The 20,233-nt window shown below is 41.0% G+C and overlaps 1 protein-coding gene across 1 annotated transcript in view; it reads right to left on the bottom strand.

Annotated features, from left to right (window-relative positions):
- Window positions 1-301: 301 nt before the first annotated feature.
- Window positions 302-20,233, bottom strand: part of LOC132889733 (von Willebrand factor A domain-containing protein 7-like) — a 44,642-nt gene continuing 24,710 nt past the window's right edge. The window contains exons 8-16 of the mRNA XM_060926528.1: window positions 18,730-18,846; window positions 18,337-18,552; window positions 8,920-9,052; window positions 8,650-8,802; window positions 8,430-8,522; window positions 8,066-8,334; window positions 1,443-1,736; window positions 470-781; window positions 302-394 (exon numbers count right to left, since the gene is read on the bottom strand). Coding sequence (XP_060782511.1) covers window positions 302-394; window positions 470-781; window positions 1,443-1,736; window positions 8,066-8,334; window positions 8,430-8,522; window positions 8,650-8,802; window positions 8,920-9,052; window positions 18,337-18,552; window positions 18,730-18,846 — 1,680 coding nt within the window. The remainder of the gene's footprint in view (window positions 395-469; window positions 782-1,442; window positions 1,737-8,065; window positions 8,335-8,429; window positions 8,523-8,649; window positions 8,803-8,919; window positions 9,053-18,336; window positions 18,553-18,729; window positions 18,847-20,233) is intronic.

A 20,233-nucleotide genomic window follows, 5' to 3' on the forward strand; every position in this document is an offset into this window, starting at 1 on the left:
CTGTTACAGAAAATTCATCAATGCCTTTTGATCAAATAGATTTGAGAATTTAAAAAATAATGCTGTGCTATATCCAAACTTAATTATTTCAAATGAACAAGTCTGTGTTCAAACATTTTAATTTGTCATAAGTAAAAAAAGAAAAAAAAACATAGAAAAGAGAGACATAAGAGAGAAAGACATAACATAGACAGTCCAATATGCATGTAATATGAATATAATTTCCCAATGTGTACTATATAACCATAAACATATCAATATTATTTAGACTCAGAAATTTTCCACTTTTTTTTTTTCCCCCTTAAAGCTGCATGAATTGGTAAAATGAGATTCCTACATTTAGCCAAAGGAAGACTGGTAAAAACGAGCAACATTCAGCGTGATTAGTAGTAGTTTGGCTGATGGGAGGAGTTGTGGATATTGTAGTTGTGGTGGTGGTGGTGGTTGTTACAGGGGGTACAGTGCTATTGTTTGGTTCTGTTTCTCGCACAGTTTTATAGCAGGTGGCAACATTTCCCGTTGCATCTACAGCAATCAGTTCAAGGTCTGGGGAACAGCAAGAGGAGTTGTAGACTACCACAGTGACGTTCACGCCTGTGTCATTGAGCACAGTGGTGGTGTCCAGGCTGCCGTTTCCTTGGAGGATTCTCACATTCTGTAGGCCTGATCCATTTCCATCAGTCACGTTAGTAGTGAGGTACCATGAGGAAAGACTGCAGTTGCCTGAACAGTTAGCATTTATGCTAACTGCCTCACATACTGGAGGAGTAAAATCTGTTACCTTAAAGAAGGAGAAAACAGTTCAGTTTTAGTTTCAGTTCAGATATTTTAACATTTTTTATTATTTATGCTGAAGAAAACTACATGTTTTTCTTCAATTAAAATGCATTTCCCTGTGGCATGTATCCCAACCACAAGTAAAGTTATCAAAGTTGGGTGAAAATGGAGAAAAGTGCATTTAAAGATTTCACTGTGGTGCAGAGAATCAAAAAGATTTTGACAGTTTCCAGTATTACAAATGGAATTGATTGGGATTATGCTCATTTCACGACAGCTTATAGCAGTCCAACAACTTAATATTACATTCATTGTGTAGCTAAGAAGGTTTTAGATATCTTTAAACAGGTGTACGGTTTTTACGAAAGTTCCATTCTGTTTTGGTTAAATCTATGTATGGTTTCTCAGTGTCAAAGTACTGTATAGACACAAAAACCCAAATTTTGGCCCAAACCAGATTTTTTTTGTCTTTTTTGGCTGTTGAGCAAAGTTCTCCCAGATCACCACAGAAACAGAAAATATCAGAGTAGCAGAGGTACTGAGCTAAATTGTCATGACTGGTCACCTTTGAAATTTCCGTGTTTTTCTATTCAACAGCTGAATTTTAAGCAATGACAATTCCTTTGACAGCATCCTCAAATATTGAATGTAATGTAAGTAATTACCGGCGCAATGACAGCAAGCCGCAGCACGGCGTAGTTGGAGTTGCTTCCATCAGGTGCTTCAGCCTGGATTGTCACAGTGACATCAGTTCCAGAAGAGGTATTTTCAGGAACAATCAGCGTTACTGAATCATTCGCGCTGCCACCACTCCCAAGACTTATGGACGTGTTAAAGTGAACGGCAAAATTGCGATCATTGCTAACTCTGATATTAAAGCTTCCTCCAGAGTCAATGGTTGCCACTGTGAAAGGCAGAGTGAATTTTTTTCCTGGTTCTGTTGTTCCAACAGGTTGAGTCTGAGGGTAGGCAGAAAGAAAGTAAATTTTTTTTTCAGTAAATATCTTTAAATGCCATTATAATCAGACTTTGCAAACACTGACTGCACATGAGCAGTTTTCATGAGCAGTAAATAATATGAAGCAAAAAGGAATGCTCCAGTATACTCTGTGCTGGAATGAACACATTGACTCTTAGGGTGAGTATCAAGAAAATACACTGTTCCTCCTCAAAATGAAAAAAATATAAAAGCCAGTAAATACCAATTTTTGTAACCCTTGATTGAATTTGGGACGGCATGGTGGTTAGTGCTGTCGCCTCACAGCAAGAAGGGCCGGGTTCGAGCCCCGTGGCTGACGAGGGCCTTTCTGTGTGGAGTTTGCATGTTCTCCCCGTGTCCGCGTGGGTTTCCTCCGGGTGCTCCGGTTTCCCCCACAGTCCAAAGACATGCAGGTTAGGTTAACTGGTGACTCGAAATTGACCGTAGGTGTGAATGTGAGTGTGAATGGTTGTCTATGTGTCAGCCCTGTGATGACCTGGCGACTTGTCCAGGGTGTACCCCGCCTTTCGCCCGTAGTCAGCTGGGATAGGCTCCAGCTTGCCTGCGACCCTGTAGAACAGGATAAAGTGGCTAGAGGTAATGAGATAAGATGAGATGATTGAATTTGATTGTGTTACAACCCCAATTCCATAAATTTGGGACACTGTGTAAAATATAAATAAAAAAACAGAATATGATAATTTGCAAATCATGGAAACCCTAAATTTAATCAAAAACAGTACAAAGACAACATATCAAATGTTAGAAGTGAGAAATTTTTCTTGTTTTTTTTTTTTTTAAATATATGCTCATTTTGAATTTGATGTCAGCAACACATTTCAAATAAGGTGGAAAAGGAGCATGTTTACCACTGTGTTGCATCACCTCTACTTTTAACAACACACTGTAAACATTTGAGAACTGAGGAGACCAATTTTTGTAGTTTTGAAAGAGAAATATTGTCCCATTCTTGCCTGAAATAATACAATTTCAGTTGTTCAACAGTTCAGGGTCTCCTTTGTTGTATTTTGCACTTTATAATGTGCCAAATGTTTGAAATGAGAGACAGGTCTGGACTGCAGACAGGCCAGTTTAGCACCCAGACTCTAACTACAGAGCCATGCAGTTTTAATATATGCAGAAAACAGTTTGACAATGTCTTACTGAAAGAAGGAAGAGCTTCTCTGAAAAAGATTTTGTCTGGATGGCAGCATATTGCTCTGAAATGTGTAGCTATCATTCGATATTAATGATGCCTTCCCAGATGTACAAGCTACTCATGTCATGTGCACCAATGCACCCTCATAACATCACAGATGCTGGCTTTTGAACTGTGCACTGATAACAAGCCGGATGGTCCCTCTTCTCTTGAGCCTGGAGGACGTGGTGTCCATGATTTCTAAAAATAATTTCTACTTTTGATTCATCAGACCTTGGGACAATTTTCCACTTTGCATCAGTCCATCATAAAAGAGCTCAGGCCCCAATGAAGGTGGCGGTGTTTCTGGATATTGTTTACATCTGGTTTTAACTTGCATTTGTGGACACAGTAATGAACCGTTTTCACAGATGATGGTTTTCTGAAGTGTTCCTGAGCCCATACAGTGATTTCCACTACAGACATGTGTCTGCTTTTAATGCAGTGTCTCCTGAGGGCCTGAAGATCACAGGCATCCAATGTCAGTTTTCAACCTTGTCTCTTGCATACAGAGATTTCTCCAGATTCTCTGAATCTTTTAATGATCTTATGTACCACAGATGATGTGACCCATAAATTCTTTGTAAATTTACATTGAGGAATGTTATTCTTAAATTGTTGCACTGTTTGCCCACGCAGTTTTTCACAGAGCAGTGAACCCCTCCCCATCTTTACTTCTGAGAGACTCCGCCTCTCTGGGACATTCTTTTTATACCCAGTCACGTTACTGACCTGTTGCCTATTAACCAAATTAGAGTTTTTATTTTTTAATTTTATTTATTTTTAGCATTACACAACATTTTCAGTCTTTTGTTGCCCCTGTCCCGACTTTTTGCTTTGCTCCTGCTTGAACTCCTCTTTTCTGCTTTTTTCACTATTTCTCTATTTTTTCTTATTTACTTTCTTTTTACTTACATTCAACAAGTTTAGCAAGGAAGGACAGATGTTTTCTCCCATTTATACAAGATAACCTAGAAGTTAGACAAAGCAACTGACACAGAAGACTGGATTATAGCAAAATGGGGAAACCAAGGAACTCTAACAAATGGACTGAGCTTGAAAAAAGAATTTCTAGCCTGGAATCTATGATTAATGCCCGTCTATTAAGGATTGAAGGGAGTCCAGCAGCCGATACCGCTAAGGGGAATGCGGGGAATGTTCAGCATCTGAATGATGGGAACTTGGATGAATCGGTTGACTTCACAAAGCAAAATGTGAGTACTGATTGCTGGAAAAGACAAGGTGCTAGACCCAAAAACAAAAGGGCATTAACTTCAACTCCATTGCGGTCTGATGCCGTCAGACCTACAGTCCATGAGTACCACCGGGCTGAAAACTACAGATGTACACAGCCCATTACACTCCAGAACAGATTTCAGTGCCTTACAGACATGGAACCAGTAGTTCCTAGAAAGTGGCAGAATTTGAATAACAAAAATAAAGCTCGCAGTAGAGGTAGAAAGCAGCCGCCAACACCTGTTAATCCTACAACCCTTGTTGTGGGTGATTTCACTGTGAAAAATATTGGAGGAGAGTCCATGGTTGTGTGCTGTTTTCCTCACGCTTCCATCTCAGAGACTACAGACAACATTTCAAAAATGCTGTCAAACTACAAATCAATTAAATGCATTATTGTGCATATTGAAGCAAATTATGTTTTCAGGGAACAGCTCACTGTGAGGAAATCTTTCAAAGACCTTTTTTCTGCCCTAAACAGACTTGGAATGCCTTTTTTTTTATCAGTGGTCCATTACCAGGATCTGTGATCGGCAATTACGGGTTTTCCCGACTGCTCAGTCTCAACACCTGGCTTGCAAAGACATGTTTTTCCTCTGGCATTAATTTTATTGACAACTTTAACCTTTTCTGGAAACGCAAAGCCTTTTTCAGCCCAAATAGCACAGAACTCAGCTGGACTGGTGCCAAAGTCTTGGCAGACCATTATCAACACACTGTCCACCATTCCATGCCGACCTTGGGTACACTCTCTGATAAGCACTCTGTAGCTGCACTAAAAGGAGTTAACAACACTGATACGAACTCTGTTTGGGTACAAACTGAACCTCCCAGGTACATCAACAAAAACTCAAAAACAGTACAGAAACACACTACTGAGGTTCAAACTCAAGCAGTGAATCTGCAGGCAGAAAGAAGCAGGACTAACGCTGACTCTGATGGATTACAAACTGAAAAAAATGATAAACAACCTCAAACATACAGATGATTCACAACATTCCGGGAAATGTCCAATCTCAGTTCCCATTTTCAGTGGAATCAAGCAAAACTCCTTGTCACCAACAAAGGCAACTAAGCCCCCAGCAACTACAGAGGATCATGCTGACTCATCTGCCCCCAATACAGTTCAGGAAAATGATCAGAGGGTGGATCTATCACCACACACATCCCCGTCACTTTCCAAGGCTAGCAACACGATATCTGAGCTAACGGGTAAGCTAGCAGAACTATCAGAAAGACAATCAGATAAACAAGCATCACCACAACCTCCTGAGACTGGCAATAGGCAATCACCACCAACAACAGTGGATGTAACCCCAAGCCCCTCTGTATCTCCTTCACCCCCCAGACTGCATTTTCCTGAGAAAATGGAGAGACTATTGTCTTTAAGCCGAGTGTCTTTGGCAAGCCCAAGAGGATACTCAAATCAAGTACTGTACACAGAGCTGTCTCATGGTCAGGCCTTGTGTACCCCAATATCTGTAATGATATATCCTACTGCTACAGCACCCAAGAAACGGAGGGCACCACCTCCCCCTGTGATTACAGATAAGACTCAAGGACCATGTGCACAGCTACAGTTCACCGGCAGCAGTGATGACCATGTTGGAACGAACTGATATAATCTGGGTCCAGATGGTAGTTTTGAAAATAAGCTGGGACCCACGACGTACTTTTCTATTCCTGTGCTAACAAGAAGGAGAGGTGTTCTTATTCATCCTATCAATGGGGTAAACTTGTCAAATCTCCTTCCAGTTCCAAAACAACCACAGAACGCTTCTGTGGAAATTACCCCCACATTCACTGTAAAACTAGCTCTTCAGAATGTAAGATCACTTAATAAGCCTTTTTTAATTAATGACTTCATCGGTACACACAAACTGGATTTTATGCTTCTTACTGAAACTTGGCTTGAACAATCAAGTAGCTCTATTACTCTTATTGAAGCAACTCCCCCACTCTTTGATTTCATGAGTGTTGGAAGAGCCAATAAATGGGGAGGAGGAATAGCAAATATATACAAGGCATGTTTTCAGTACAAACAGACAACTCTTGGTGATTTTACATCTTTTGAATACCTAAGTGCAATCCTAAAATGTTCTTCTAACATATTAGTGTTGACTATTTACAGACCACCAAAGACTTTCTGCACCACTGTTCCTAGAGGAGTTTGGGGAACTGTTGTCTAATATTTGTTTAGAGTTTGACAATCTTATTATTTCTGGGGATTTTAACTTCCATGTTGATAATCCAGATAACACGTATGCAAATGAATTTCTTACACTGATTGATGCCTTCAACCTAACACAACATGTACAAGGGCCAACACACTCCCATGGCCACACCCTCAACCTTGTCATCACTAAGGGTCTTAATGTATCTACTAGTGTCATGGACCTGGGTATATCTGATCATTTCTGTGTTTTCTTTGATGTTTCCATTTCCCCTCACTTTCAAAAGTCTGTGATTGTAAAAAAGAGGGTAATTACCAATGGCACAGCAGCTCTTTTTGAGCAGGCACTCTCAGAACTCCCATGTCAATCTTCAGATTGTGCAGATGATCTAATGGAAATTTTTAATTCAAGAATGAATCATATTATGGATGCTATTGCTCCTTTAAAAACCAAAAGAGTCATAGACAAAGGAAAAGCACCCTGGGAACTAAATCCAACAGTTAAAATGTTAAAGAGGGACTGTAAAAAGTCTGAAAGAAAATGGCGTAAATCTAAACTCCAGATTCATTATCAAATCTACAAAGGGATGTTATGTAAATTCAACTTAGAAATTTCTAAAGAAAGACAGTCTTTTTTTGCTGACGTTATTAATAGGAATATCAACAATACCCGTGTGCTATTTTCTACAGTTGAAAAGCTAACAAACCCATCAAAACAAATGCCTTCTGAATTTCTCTCAGTTAATACATGCAATGACTTTGCATCTTTTTTCAAAGGAAAGATTGATAAAATACGTATGAATATAGCCACACGGGGCAAACACTTCAAAATCTGGAACCATTGGATAAACAGAGAGGGGGTCGTAATACAATGTCAACATTTAGTTTAATTGATGTTGAGACTCTGAGAAAAACAGTACAAAGTCTCAGCTCCTCCACATCTGAACTGGACATTTTACCTACAGTCTTTTTCAAATCTGTTCTTCACCTAATATCAGACGAGGTACTTCAGATTATCAACACCTCCTTACGAACTGGCATGTTTCCCTCATCTCTGAAAAAAGCGGTTGTAAAACCCCTACTGAAAAAGAATAACCTAGATGTCTCAGTACTCAACAACTACAGGCCCATATCCAATTTGCCATTCGTTGGTAAAATAATTGAAAAAATTGTTTTTAATCAATTAACTGCCTTCCTGACATTAAACAGATGTTTTGATAAGTTTCAGTCAGGTTTTCGTGCCAATCATAGCACTGAAACAGCTCTTACTAAAGTCATGAATGACCTATGTCTTAATTCTGATGCTGGTAAAACATCAGTCTTGGTGCTTTTAGACTTAAGTGCTGCATTTGCCTGTGAGTATGAAATGCGCTATACAAATAAACTTGCCTTGCCTTTTTTGAAACATGTTGCTGACATCAAATTCAAAATGAACATATATTTTTCAAAAAACAATAACATTTCCATTTCAACATTTGATATGTTGTCTTTGTACTATTTTCAATGAAATATAATAGTCATATTCTGTTTTTTTCTTTTGTTTTAATTTACATTTTACACAGGTGTCCCAACTACCGTATATGGAATTGGGGAATTCTGCATGGAAATCACTGTGTTGATCTCATAGTCTTTTGCAAATATTGATTAATTAGCTGACATGACGATGATCATTTGTTTAAAATATTTTTGAATATAAACTTACAGTAATGGTCACATTTGATGCTTGGAATTGAGTTGGTGATTGTCTCTGAAAGTTGTTATCTGAAGATTTAGTGGAACTGATCTGTCCAACTACACGGACAGTAAACTCTCCTGCTGGGGTGCTGTTGAAGGTCACCAAGTATTGCCCCCTAGCTACCTCTTCCAGTGTCCCATTTAAAGAGTTTGAACTTGAGGTTTCCACCAGAGACACCTCTGTAGGCGTCACACTGTCCCCACCGATCATAGAGACCAACAGGGTGACATTGGTTTCTGAATGAAGGGGAAAAATAGAGTAGCAACAAAATGAAAGCTTTTGAGCACAACCATCTTATTCTTATTAAGATTATGGAGACTTGTTCACTTACTTGCTGCAGGCCTGCTGTTTAATACAGCATAGCTTGGATGAAGCCCCTGTGAAAGTTCCACAAAGTCAAAGAGGAAGGCAATCTCACTTTGACCTGATTAGAAAACAACCCCCAAATTACTCACACTGAACATCTTCATAAACATTAACAGACTTTTTATGACCACCTTTTATTTATTCATAGCTAAGCAGGAGAAAGCTGCAAAGATGACTCATTTTACCAACAACTCTGATGGTGTAGGGTTGTGTTGAGTTAATACTGAAGAGCCACAGTCCAGTCTTGTCTGAGACATTTGGTTGCATTTTATGGAAGTTACCAACTTTTTGAATCGGCCCCAATGTCCCACTCAGTTCAGCACTGCTTTGTGAGACTCCTGGGTTAGATAATAACATCATTAAAACACTTAGTATTGTATAATATTGACCTTGATTAGTATCTGAGTCTTGTGGTATGTTAGAATTAGATTGAGTTAATATAACAATCTACACACCTGATGGACTAGTGATATTGTAATTTGGAGAGTTGCCTGTGATGTAAAATGTCAGGTTTTGCACAGAAGAATCCACAAAGACTGAAAAGTTTTCAGCTTTCGCTGGGTTTCTTACAGCCTGAAAAAGAGTGACCTGAAGAAGCAGAAAATTGAGTTACTCATTATGCATTTGATACTCAGGGGAAAGCCATGGCCTAATGGTTAGAGAAGCAGCTTTTGGGACCAAAAGGCAACTGGTTCAATTCCCTGGATTTGAACCAGCAGGAATGGCTGAAGTGCTCTTGAGCAAGGCATGTAACCCCCAACTGCTCCCCAGGCTGCTCTGGGTATGTTGTACATCACTCTGGATAAGAGTGTCTGCTAAATGCCATTAATGTAATGTAATACTCATACAGTATGACTGTGCTGAGACAGTTCCATCATAACTTAAAAATAAGCATTCAAGAAACAAGTGACATTGCTTATTGCAGGACTTGACAAATACCAAAATAGGATGTTGAATAAACACTGGTGCTTGAAAAGTTGTCAGTCTTTTAGAATTTTCTATATTTCTGCATCTTCTTCTTCTTCTTTTGGCTGTTCCCGATTAGGGGTCGCCACAGCGGATCTTTTGTCTCCATTGCTCCCTGTCTTCCGCATCCTTCTTTACCACACCTGCCACTTTCATGTCCTCTCTCACCACATCCATGTATCTCCTCTTTGACCTTCCTCATTTTCGTTTGCCTGGCAGCTCCATCCTCAACATTCTCCTTCCAACATGCTCTGCATCTCTTCTCAGGATGTGCCCGTACCATCTCAGTCTCATCTCTCTTCGCTTAATTCCCAAGCTCTCCACATGTGCTGTCCCTCTGATGTGCTTGTTCCTTATCCTGTCCAACCTTGTCACTCCCATCGCAAACCTTAACATCCTCAACTCTGCCACCTCCAACTTTGCCTCCTGTCACTTCATTAAGGGTACGGTCTCCAATCCATACATCACAGCTGGTCTCACTACTGTCTTATACATCTTACCTTTCACTTTTGCTGGGACTTTCCCATCACAAATGACTCCCAAAATCCTTCTCCAACTGCTCCACCCTGCCTGCACTCTTTCTCACCTCACCATCACAGTCCCCATTTTCTTGCACAGTTGACCCCAGGTACTTGAATTCACCAACTTTCTTTACGTCTACTCCTTGCATCTTCACTACACTCTCATCCCCATTCTCATTGATGCACATGTATTCTGTTTTGCTACTGCTCACCTTCATTCCTCTTCATTCCAATGCATACCTCCATCTCTCCAAACCCAACTCTTTCTACTTTCACCACATATCACAATATCATCCGCAAACATCATGTTCCATGGTGACTCTTGCCTCACTTCGTCTGTCAAGCTATCCATCACTATGACAAACAAAAAAGGACTCAAAGCAGATCCTTGATGGAGTCCCACCTTCGCCTTGAACCATTCAGTTGTTCCAACTGCACACCTCGCTGCTGTTTCACTGTTCTCATACATGTCTTGCACCACTCTAACATACTTCTCATTCACTCCACTCTTTCTCATACAATACCATAAATCATCTCTCGGCACTCTATCATATGCCTTCTCCAGGTCTACAAACACACAATGTAGCTTTCTCTGGCCTTCTCTGTACTTCTCCATTAACATTCTTAAAGCAAAAATTGCATCCGACGTGCTCTTCCTTGGCATAAACCCGTACTGCTGTTCACAGATTGCTACCTCTCTTCTCAATCTCGCCTCTAATACCCTTTCCCATAGCTTCATGGTGTGGCTCATCAATTGTATTCCTCTGTAATTACTGCAGCTCTGTACATCTCCCTTATTCTTGTATATTGGGACTAGCACACTCTTTCTCCATTCATTTGGCATTTTCTCATTCTCTAGGATCTTATTAAACAATCTCATTAGGAACTCCACAGCCGTCTCACCCAAACATCTCCAAGCCTCAATCGGGATACCATCTGGTCCGACTGCTTTCCCAATCTTCATTCTTCTCATGGCTGCCCTCACCTCATCCTTACTAACCAACTCTGCTTCCTGATTTGCTGTCTCCAATGAATCTGACCTTTTCTCTCTTGGATTCTCCTCATTTAATAAATCCTCAAAGTACTCTTTCCACCTTCTTAATACACTTTGTTTGTCAGCACATTTCCATTTTTCATCACTCTTACCTGCTGTAGATCCCTCGCTTCCCTGTTTCTCTGCCTAGCTAGTCTGTACAGGTCTTTCTCTCCTTCTTTGGTCTCCAGTCTTTTGTACAACTCCTGGTATGCATCTGCTATCACCTTCGCTATCGCTCTTTTGCCTTCTGTCTCGTCTCTCTGTATAACTGCTTGCTTTCCTCGTCTCTCTGATCGTCCCAATTTTTCTTTGCTAGCCTCTTCTCTTTTATAATTTCCTGCACTTCTTTGTTCCACCACCATGTCTCCTTGTCTTCCTTCCTCCTTCCAGATGACCACCCTAGCACCTTCCTTGCTGCCTCTCTTACTAGTACAGCAGTAGTATTCCAATCTTCTGGCAGACTTCCATGACCACTCAATGCTCATCTCATTTCTTCCCTAAACTCCTTCTGATGTTCAACCTCTTTTAGTTTCCACCACTTAATCTTCGGCTCCACTATTTCACGCTTCCTCTTTTTCACTTTCAAGCTTATCCTGCACACGACCACTTGATGTTGTCTAGCTACACTCTCCCCTGCCATCACAGTCTCCAATCTCCTTCAGGTTACCATTTCTGCAGAGTATGTAGTCCACCTGTGTAGATCTTCCTCCACTCTTAAACGTCACCCTGTGCTGCTCTTTCTTCTCGAAATATGTATTGACTATTGCCAAATTCATCCCCTTTGAAAAATCAACCACCATTTGCCCTTCCACATTTCTCTCTCTTACACCATATCTGCCCATCACATCCTCATCTCCTCTGTTTCTCTTGCCAACATATCCATTGAAATCTGCTCCTATCAGCACGCGCTCTTCCCTCGGCATACTTTCTACCACTTCATCCATCTTTTCCCAGACTCTTTTTCTTCATTCTCACATCCAACCTGTGGGGCGTATGCACACACAACATTGATTACCACTCCTTGAATCTCCAACTTCATGCCTATTACTCTGACACCCTCTTCACATCAATCACACTGTTGACCAACTCTCCTCTCAAAACAATACCAACACCATTTCTCTTTCCATTGACTCCATAATAAAACAACTTGCATCCATCTCCAATGTTCTTGGCCTTGCTTCCTTTCCACCTCATCTCCCGCACACACAAAATGTCCAACTTCCTTCTTTCCATCATACCTGCCAACTCTCTCGCTTTGTCAGTCAACGTTCCCACATTCAGTGTTCCTACCCTCAATTCTAAGCTCCTTCCCTTCCATCTTTCACGCTCTCTCCTAACATGCCTCCCCCCTCTCTTTCTCCTTCTCGGCGCAACAGTAGCACACTTTCCACCGGCACCCTGTTGACCAACAGTACCAGAGGCAGTCGTTGTTATCCTGGGCCCTGACTGATCCGGTATGGTATTTCTCTTTTCATTCCACATGTTAGATTTGGCACAGTTTTACACCAGATGCCCTTCCTGACACAACCCTCTCCAATTTTTCTGGGCTTGGGACCGGCACCAAGAGTACGCTTATGCACCTCAGTGGCTGGATTAATTTTCTATATTTCTGCATAAATGATCTAAAACATCATCAGATTTTCACACAAGTCCCATAAGTAGATAAAGAAAAACCCAATTTAAATAATGAAACAAGCAGATTCTATTTTGTCATTTATTTATAAAGGAAAATGATTCAATATGTTGAGTGTTTGCCCTGTTTTATTTAAAGAACAAGGAGCTATCAAAGTGTGATCTGCACAAAATGTTGAAGTGTATCATGGCATGAACAAATTAGTTTTCTGAGGACCTCAGAAAAAGACTTGTTGATGCTCGTCAGGCTGGAAAAGGTCACAAAACAATCTCTAAAGAGTTTGGAGTCCATCAATCCACAGTCAGCCACCTTGTGTACAAACGGAATAAATTCAAGACCAGGAGCTCTCCAGGAGCAGGCAACTAACAAAGATCAAGGTGTGTAATAATCTATGAGGTCACAAAGGTGGTGTTTACATTAGACCGTATCAGCGGATCATCAGATTAACGTTTTTAAAACGATTCGCGTGCACACAGCAACGCCAATACACGATTCGCGTGCACACAGCAACGCCAATACACGGATACGCTAATCACATGACTAATTAGACGGCACGTAAGTTGAAATGTGTCAGTGCGGCTCAGCGCTTCCTCCTCAGCGGCTGCGCTCCAAATCACTCTGCCCTGAACAGCGAGTGCCCTCTGGAGGGTGCGCACTCCGGCCCTGCGCAGCTCACAGAGCGCGCGAGTGAAGCGCACGAGCAGTGATTCGGGACTGAGCCGCTGTGTGTGTGATCCCAGTGCATATCGGGCATGCGCAAGTCACTCACCACTTGCAAGTGGAAGGATGGCAAGCCTAAAGACAATCATAACTACACAATGGGCAGTATTTGCATCTTACCATGAACAACATTAAGAATGGCAAAGCATTATATTCATACTTTTATACTCTTTAATGAAAAACAAAAAGGTGATACAAGGCGGAAACAATAGCAGGAAGTGAAGTCCGCGCCGTTTTTCAGCAGTCGCGTCACATGACCAACGTGGCATGAACAACGCCAGCGAATCAGGAAGGTGGATGTCACAGTGACGTTGTCCAATGACGACGTCAGCTAGAGCTCAGCACTGCGTTTCCTCGTATCTCAATGTTTACATAGCACCGGATCAGATACGAACTGGGTTGAATACGTGGGCCCTGGTGGATTCAAGTTGTTCCGCCTGTGGAGTCGTTTCCCGGCGTTTTAATGTGAATGGACAGTGCATCTGCGACGAAAACGATACGGATACGGTCTAATGTAAACACCACCAAAGTAACCCAGGGTAACTTCTACGCAACTAATGGCCTTTCTCACATTGTCTAAAGGTAATGTTTATGAGCCCACCATCAGGAGAACATTGAATAACAATGGGGTGCATGGCAGGGTTACAAGGGGAAAACTATTGCTCTCCCAAAAGAACATTGCTGCTCATATGCAGTTTGCTAAAGGTCATGTGGACAAGCCAGAAGGCTTTCAGAAAAAGAAAAAAAAATATGGATGGTTGAGATCAAAATAGACTTGGTATAAAAGAGAAGCATTATTTTTGGAAAAAAGGAAAACATTGCACTCCCATCTGTGAAACATGGTGGTGGTAGCATCATGATTCAGGCATGTTGTGCTGCATATGGGCCAGGACGGCTTGTCATCATTGATGGAACAATGAAATCTGAATTCATCTCATCATCTCTAGCCATTTTATCCTGCTCTACAGGGTCGCAGGCAAGCTGGAGCCTATCCCAGCTGACTATGGGTGAAAGGCGGGGTACACCCTGGACAAGTCACCAGGTCATCACAGGGTTGACACATAGACACAGACAACCATTCACACTCAGATTCACACCTACGGTCAATTTAGAGTCACCAGTTAACCTAACCTGCATGTCTTTGGACTGTGGGGGAAACCAGAGCACCCGGAGAAAACCCATGCGGACAACATGCAAACTCTGCACAGAAAGGCCCTTGCCGGCCATGGGGCTTGAACCCGGACCTTCTTGCTGTGAGGCGACAGCGCTAACCACTACACCACTGTGCCGCCTATTCCAATGAATTCTAAAAGAAAATGTCAGGACATCTGTCCATGACAAGAGAAAGTGGAGCATGCAGCAAGACAATGAACCGAAGCAAGAAGTTGTTCCATTTGGTAAAAGAAGAATAAAGTTTTGGAATGGTCATATTAATGTTCTGACCTTCATGTGAGGAAACCCACCAGCATCCCAGAGTTGAATCTGTTCTGTGCAGAGGAAGGGGCTAAAATTCCTCCAGGCCAATGTGCAAGACTGATCAACAGTTCTTTTTCTTCTTTTGGCTGCTCCCATTAGGGGTCACCTCAGCAGGTCATCATGATCTGCATATTTGATTTGGCATAGAATTTTACACCGGATACCCTTCCAAATATAACCCTCCCCAATCTGTACAGGCTTGGGACCAGCATTAAGTAGTATGCTTGTACAACCCCAGTGGTTTGGTATTTTTTTTTTACCTAATCTGCATGTCTTTGAACTGTGAGAGGAAAATGGAGCAAACCCAGACACGGGGAGAACATGCAAACTTTTCACAGAAAGTCCCCTGTCGGCCATGAGGTTCAAAACCGGAACTTTCTTGCTGTGAGGCGACAGTGCGAACCACAGCACTACTGTGCCGCCAGTAACTGTTGATCACCAGGACTGATCAATAGCTACAGGAAACCTTGAGTTACAGCTATTGCTGCACAAGGGGGGGTCACACCAGATACAGAAAGCAAAGGTTCACATACTTGCCGTTCACAGATATGTAATATTTTTGTTGTCGTTATTCTCACCAAACCAGAGCCTTTACAGATTTTCTCAGTTGCTTTGGCCCAATTCTTAAATGATAAATAATATTTTCCAAGCAATATGTGTAAACATCAACACCACTGGTCAGTTTTTCACAACAGATTTGAATCTATGAGCGTGATTAAACATAACTCTACGAGTGGAACAATTAACAAACGCATATGTGTTACTGATCAAAACTGATGTGCTGGTTCTCAGTGAAATGGCCACACTGTCCAAAACAAATATTAATTATTAGCTCATCTGGTTGACAGGTGATGAGCTTATGCCAGCATGCATTGTCCATCGTCTGTCCAGCATCGTCCACATTTCACAAAAATTGCTTCTTCTCTCTCAATTCTTCACAGATTTTTATTCTTTTTGGCAGGAAGGTAGGTCTGCCTGGGGTGCATATGGCTTCTACCCAAATTTACATAATTGCAATTAATAATGAAGATATGGAGTAATAAAGCCCTAACGAGCAGTTTCACCAATTCTGATTAAGTCTGGCATGAAGGTAGGGGTACCTTGGATGCATATAACTTCTACCCAGATTTGCTTAATTACAATTATTAATGAAGTTATGGACTAATTAAGCCTTAATGAGCAGTTCAACAAAAATCGTGTCTTCTCGGTCAATTCCTTGCCATTTTGGATTCTTTCTGGCAAATAGGTAGGTATTCCTAGGGTGTATATAGCCTCTATATATAGCTTGTATATAGCTTGCAACATTTTTTGCACAAGGTGGCCAATTTTAGATCGTTCCTTCTAGACTAGATGGGGCCAGAGTGAGCTACACCATCATCGACAGTCTCGCTTCATTGTATAATTCATTCCATGCACAATAGGCCATTCAGTTGCCAAAATCTGTCAGGCATATATTCCATAAATACAGTCAAGTGGGAATACACAATATCCGTTTACTTTTCCTTTTTGGAAGACTGAGTGGGAATGAAAATTTGTTACAGTGCTCAGCGTAAATGAGTACACCCCCTTTGAAAAGTAACATTTTAAACAATATCTCAATGAACACAAACAATTTCCAAAATGTTGAAAAGACAAAGTTTAAAATAACATCTGTTTAACTTATAACGTGAAAGTAAGGTTGATAATATAAACTTAGATTACACATTTTTCAGTTTTACTCAAATTAGGGTGGTGCAAAAATGAGTACACCCCACAACAAAACCTACTACATCTAGTACTTTGTATGGCCTCCATGATTTTTAATGACAGCACCAAGTCTTCTAGGCATGGAATGAACAAGTTAGCGACATTTTGCAACATCAATCTTTTCCATTCTTCAACAATGACCTCTTTTAGTGACTGGATGCTGGATGGAGAGTGATGCTCAACTTGTCTCTTCAGAATTCCCCAAAGAAAATAATTTCTTTACACCACAAAGGTGAAGGCTACAAGAAGATCAGCAAAGCTTTACTTATCAGTTAGAATACTGTAGCAAAAGTGGTACAAAAATTTAAGAAAGATGGAATTGCAACCATCTCACAGAGACGTCCAGGTCGTCCATGGAAGTTAACATCTCGACAGAAGCGTCTTCTGATGAGAAGGGTTGAAGAAAATCAGCATGCAAGTTCACTGTAGTTATCTAAAGAAGTAGAAAGCCAAACTGCGGTGACTATTTCCCGTGACACAATACGGCGTACACTGCAGAGGAATGGCATGCATGGATGCCGTCCATGAAAGAAGCCTCTCCTAAAGCCCAGGCACAAAAAAGCCTGCTTAGAGTTTGCCAGGGCCCATGCTGACAAAGATGAAGACTACTGGGACTCTATACTCTGGAGTGATGAGACCAAGATAAATGTTTTTGGAACTGATGGCTTCAAAACTGTATGGCGTCACAAAGGTGAGGAATACAAAGAAAAATGCATGGTGCCTACAGTGAAACATGGTGGTGGCAGTGTCCTTATGTGGGGCTGCATGAGTGCTGCTGGTGTCGGGAGCTGCATTTCATTGATGGCATCATGAATTCACAGATGTATTGCTCTATACTGAAAGAGAAGATGCTACCATCACTCTGTGCCCTTGGTCGTCGTGCACTTTTCCGACTAAACACACATCTAAGGCCACTGTTGGATTTCTGAAGAAGAACAGGGTGAAAGTGATTCAGCGATCAAGTATGTCTCCTGATCTGAACCCAATCCAACACCTATGGGGAATTCTGAAGAGACAATTTGAGCATCACTCTCCATCCAACATCCAGTCACTAAAAGAAGTCATTGTTGAAGAATGGACTTGGTGTTGTCATTAAAAATCATGGAGACCATGCAAAGTACGAGATGTAGTAATTTTTGTTGTGGGATGTACTCATTTTTGCACCACGCTAATTTGAGTAAAACTGAAAAATGTGTAATCTAAGTTATATTATTAACCTTACTTTCACATTATAACTTAAACAGATGTTATATTAAACTCTGTCTTTTCAACATTTTGGAAATTGTGTTCATTGAGATATTGTTTAAAATGTTACTTTTCAAAGGGGGTGTACTCATTTACACTGAGCACTGTATATATTCTGTGTTGTTTTTACCTCATACACACATGGATTTTATATGTGAAATGGGCTTTACAGTAATCACTCATCAGGTATGACTCCTGCTTAGTTTCCTGAACGGCAGCAACACCTGATGGACCAGTGCCTCGTCTGATTTGTGCATGCTTTCGGATGTTTAAGCCAAAGAAAGGCCAACTACAATAACCCAAAGCACAAAACATTATCCAAACATTACAGTGATGGTAACATTCATTAATTTAGTCATCGTCAGTAACATCCTAGTGACAGTTGCAGTGGATATCGAGCCTAGTTAGGCAGGAATACACCCAAAATGGGATGCCAGTCCAAGTGATGTTTATAATGCAACTGAGATTTAGCTGATTGAGCTAAACAATATAAGCAAACCACATTTGTTTATATTATTTTTTCAATTACCAATGTAGATCTGGAGAAAACTGCAATAATGTCAGTAGCCTGGTCCAGGGTTGTTTTGGTGACCTCAATAGCCTGACCCCCAGAGCTCTGAGCCAGGTTATGGTAGACCTGATTTTGTGGGTTTGAAAGCCAAGTGGAGACATCCCGTTTGACATCTACAGCCCTGGCACTCCTGCGACGCCGAGAACTTAAAGCGTTAGTTAGCATGAAGGTCACCTTCAGATTGGGAAAGGAAGAAGATATCAGTGTTTTGCCCACATTATCTGGTCTTTATTTTTATATATGTGTAGATGATTAGTATGGATTAGTTCATTTAGAATGAAAAAACAAACAAACAGATATAACAGTTTCAGTAGTTGGCTTGCATGTATATGAACATTTGCATACACTCACTTTAGACTTTGTTATCTCAATCAATGCTTGCACAGTGCTCTTCAAACTTTTATCTTTTGCATCAGCATCGGTAAAAACAAAAATCTCAGTCTGCGGTGGAGATCCAGTGAGGGCGAGCTGGAACAAACAAAAAAAAAAGATTCTTGTACTTCGTTAAGAATGTCTCAAAAAAACATATTATATTGGGGGACAGCTTAGAACAGGAATTTTGATTGAGGTGGGAAGCCATGGCCTAATGGTGAGAGAAGCAGCTTTGGGGCCAAAAGATTGGTGGTTCAATTCCTTGGACCAGCAGGAATGGCTGAAGTGCCCTTGAGCAAGGCATCTAACCCCCAGCTGCTCCGCAGGTTGCTCTGGATAAGAGCATCTGCTAAATGCCATTACTGTAACGTAATGACTGGGTGATTGACTTATTATCCACCTGAATGATCCTGTTTTATAGAATCCATCTATCTACACTGCCTATCCATCAGGATCATGGGAGAGGCTGGAGCCAATCCCAGCTGGTGGGATACACTCAGGATACAGTGTCTTGCAAAAGTATTCATCCTCCTTGGTGTTTGTCCTGTTTTGTCACATTACAAGCTGGAATTATCATGGATTTTTTGAGGGTTAGCACCATTTGTTTTACACAACATGCCTACCACTTTAAAAGGTGCAAATAATTTTTTATAATCTAATTAACAAATCACAATTAAGATGAAAAAACAGAAGTGGTAGGCATGTTGTGTAAATCAAATGGTACTAGCCCCTCAAAAGTCCATTTTAATTCCAGCTTGTAATGCGATAAAACAGGACAAAACACCAAGGGGGATGAATACTTTTGCCAGACACTGTAGGTCATCAATCTATCACAGACACAAACAACTACTCACACTCATACATCTGGACAATTTGGAGTAGCCAATTGAGCTCATCTACATGTCTTTGGACTGTGGGAGTAAACCCACACTGGCACAGGGAGAACATGCAAAATCCACATGGAAAGGCCCAAGTTGTGCAAGGTTTGAACCCAGAACCTTCTTGGTGTCAGGCGAGACAATGCACCACCCATTACATTACAGGCATTTAGCAGACGCTCTTATCCAGAGCAACATATACCCAGAGCAGTCTGGGCAACAGCTGGGGGTGCTTCTCTATGCTTCTCTAAATGCTTCTCTAACCATGAGGTCATGGCTTCCCCTGCACTGTCACCACAACACCATTGTGCCACCCTGTTTTATAGCAAATAATCTGAATTGAATAAAATACATTTCCACAAAATTACAAAATCTACAGTTAGGTCCATATATATTTGGACACTGACACAATTTTTTTTTTTACCTGTTTACTGAAACATATTCAAGTTATAGTTATATAATGGACATGGACATAAAGTCCAGACTTTCAGCTTTCATTTGAGGGTATCCACATTAAAATTGGATGAAGGGTTTAGGAGTTTCAGCACCTTAACATGTGCCACCCTGTTTTTAAAGGGACCAAAAGTAATTGGACAGTTGACTCA

The sequence above is a fragment of the Neoarius graeffei genome, chromosome 7 (genome assembly GCF_027579695.1).
Source record: "Neoarius graeffei isolate fNeoGra1 chromosome 7, fNeoGra1.pri, whole genome shotgun sequence".
Lineage (NCBI taxonomy): Eukaryota > Metazoa > Chordata > Actinopteri > Siluriformes > Ariidae > Neoarius > Neoarius graeffei.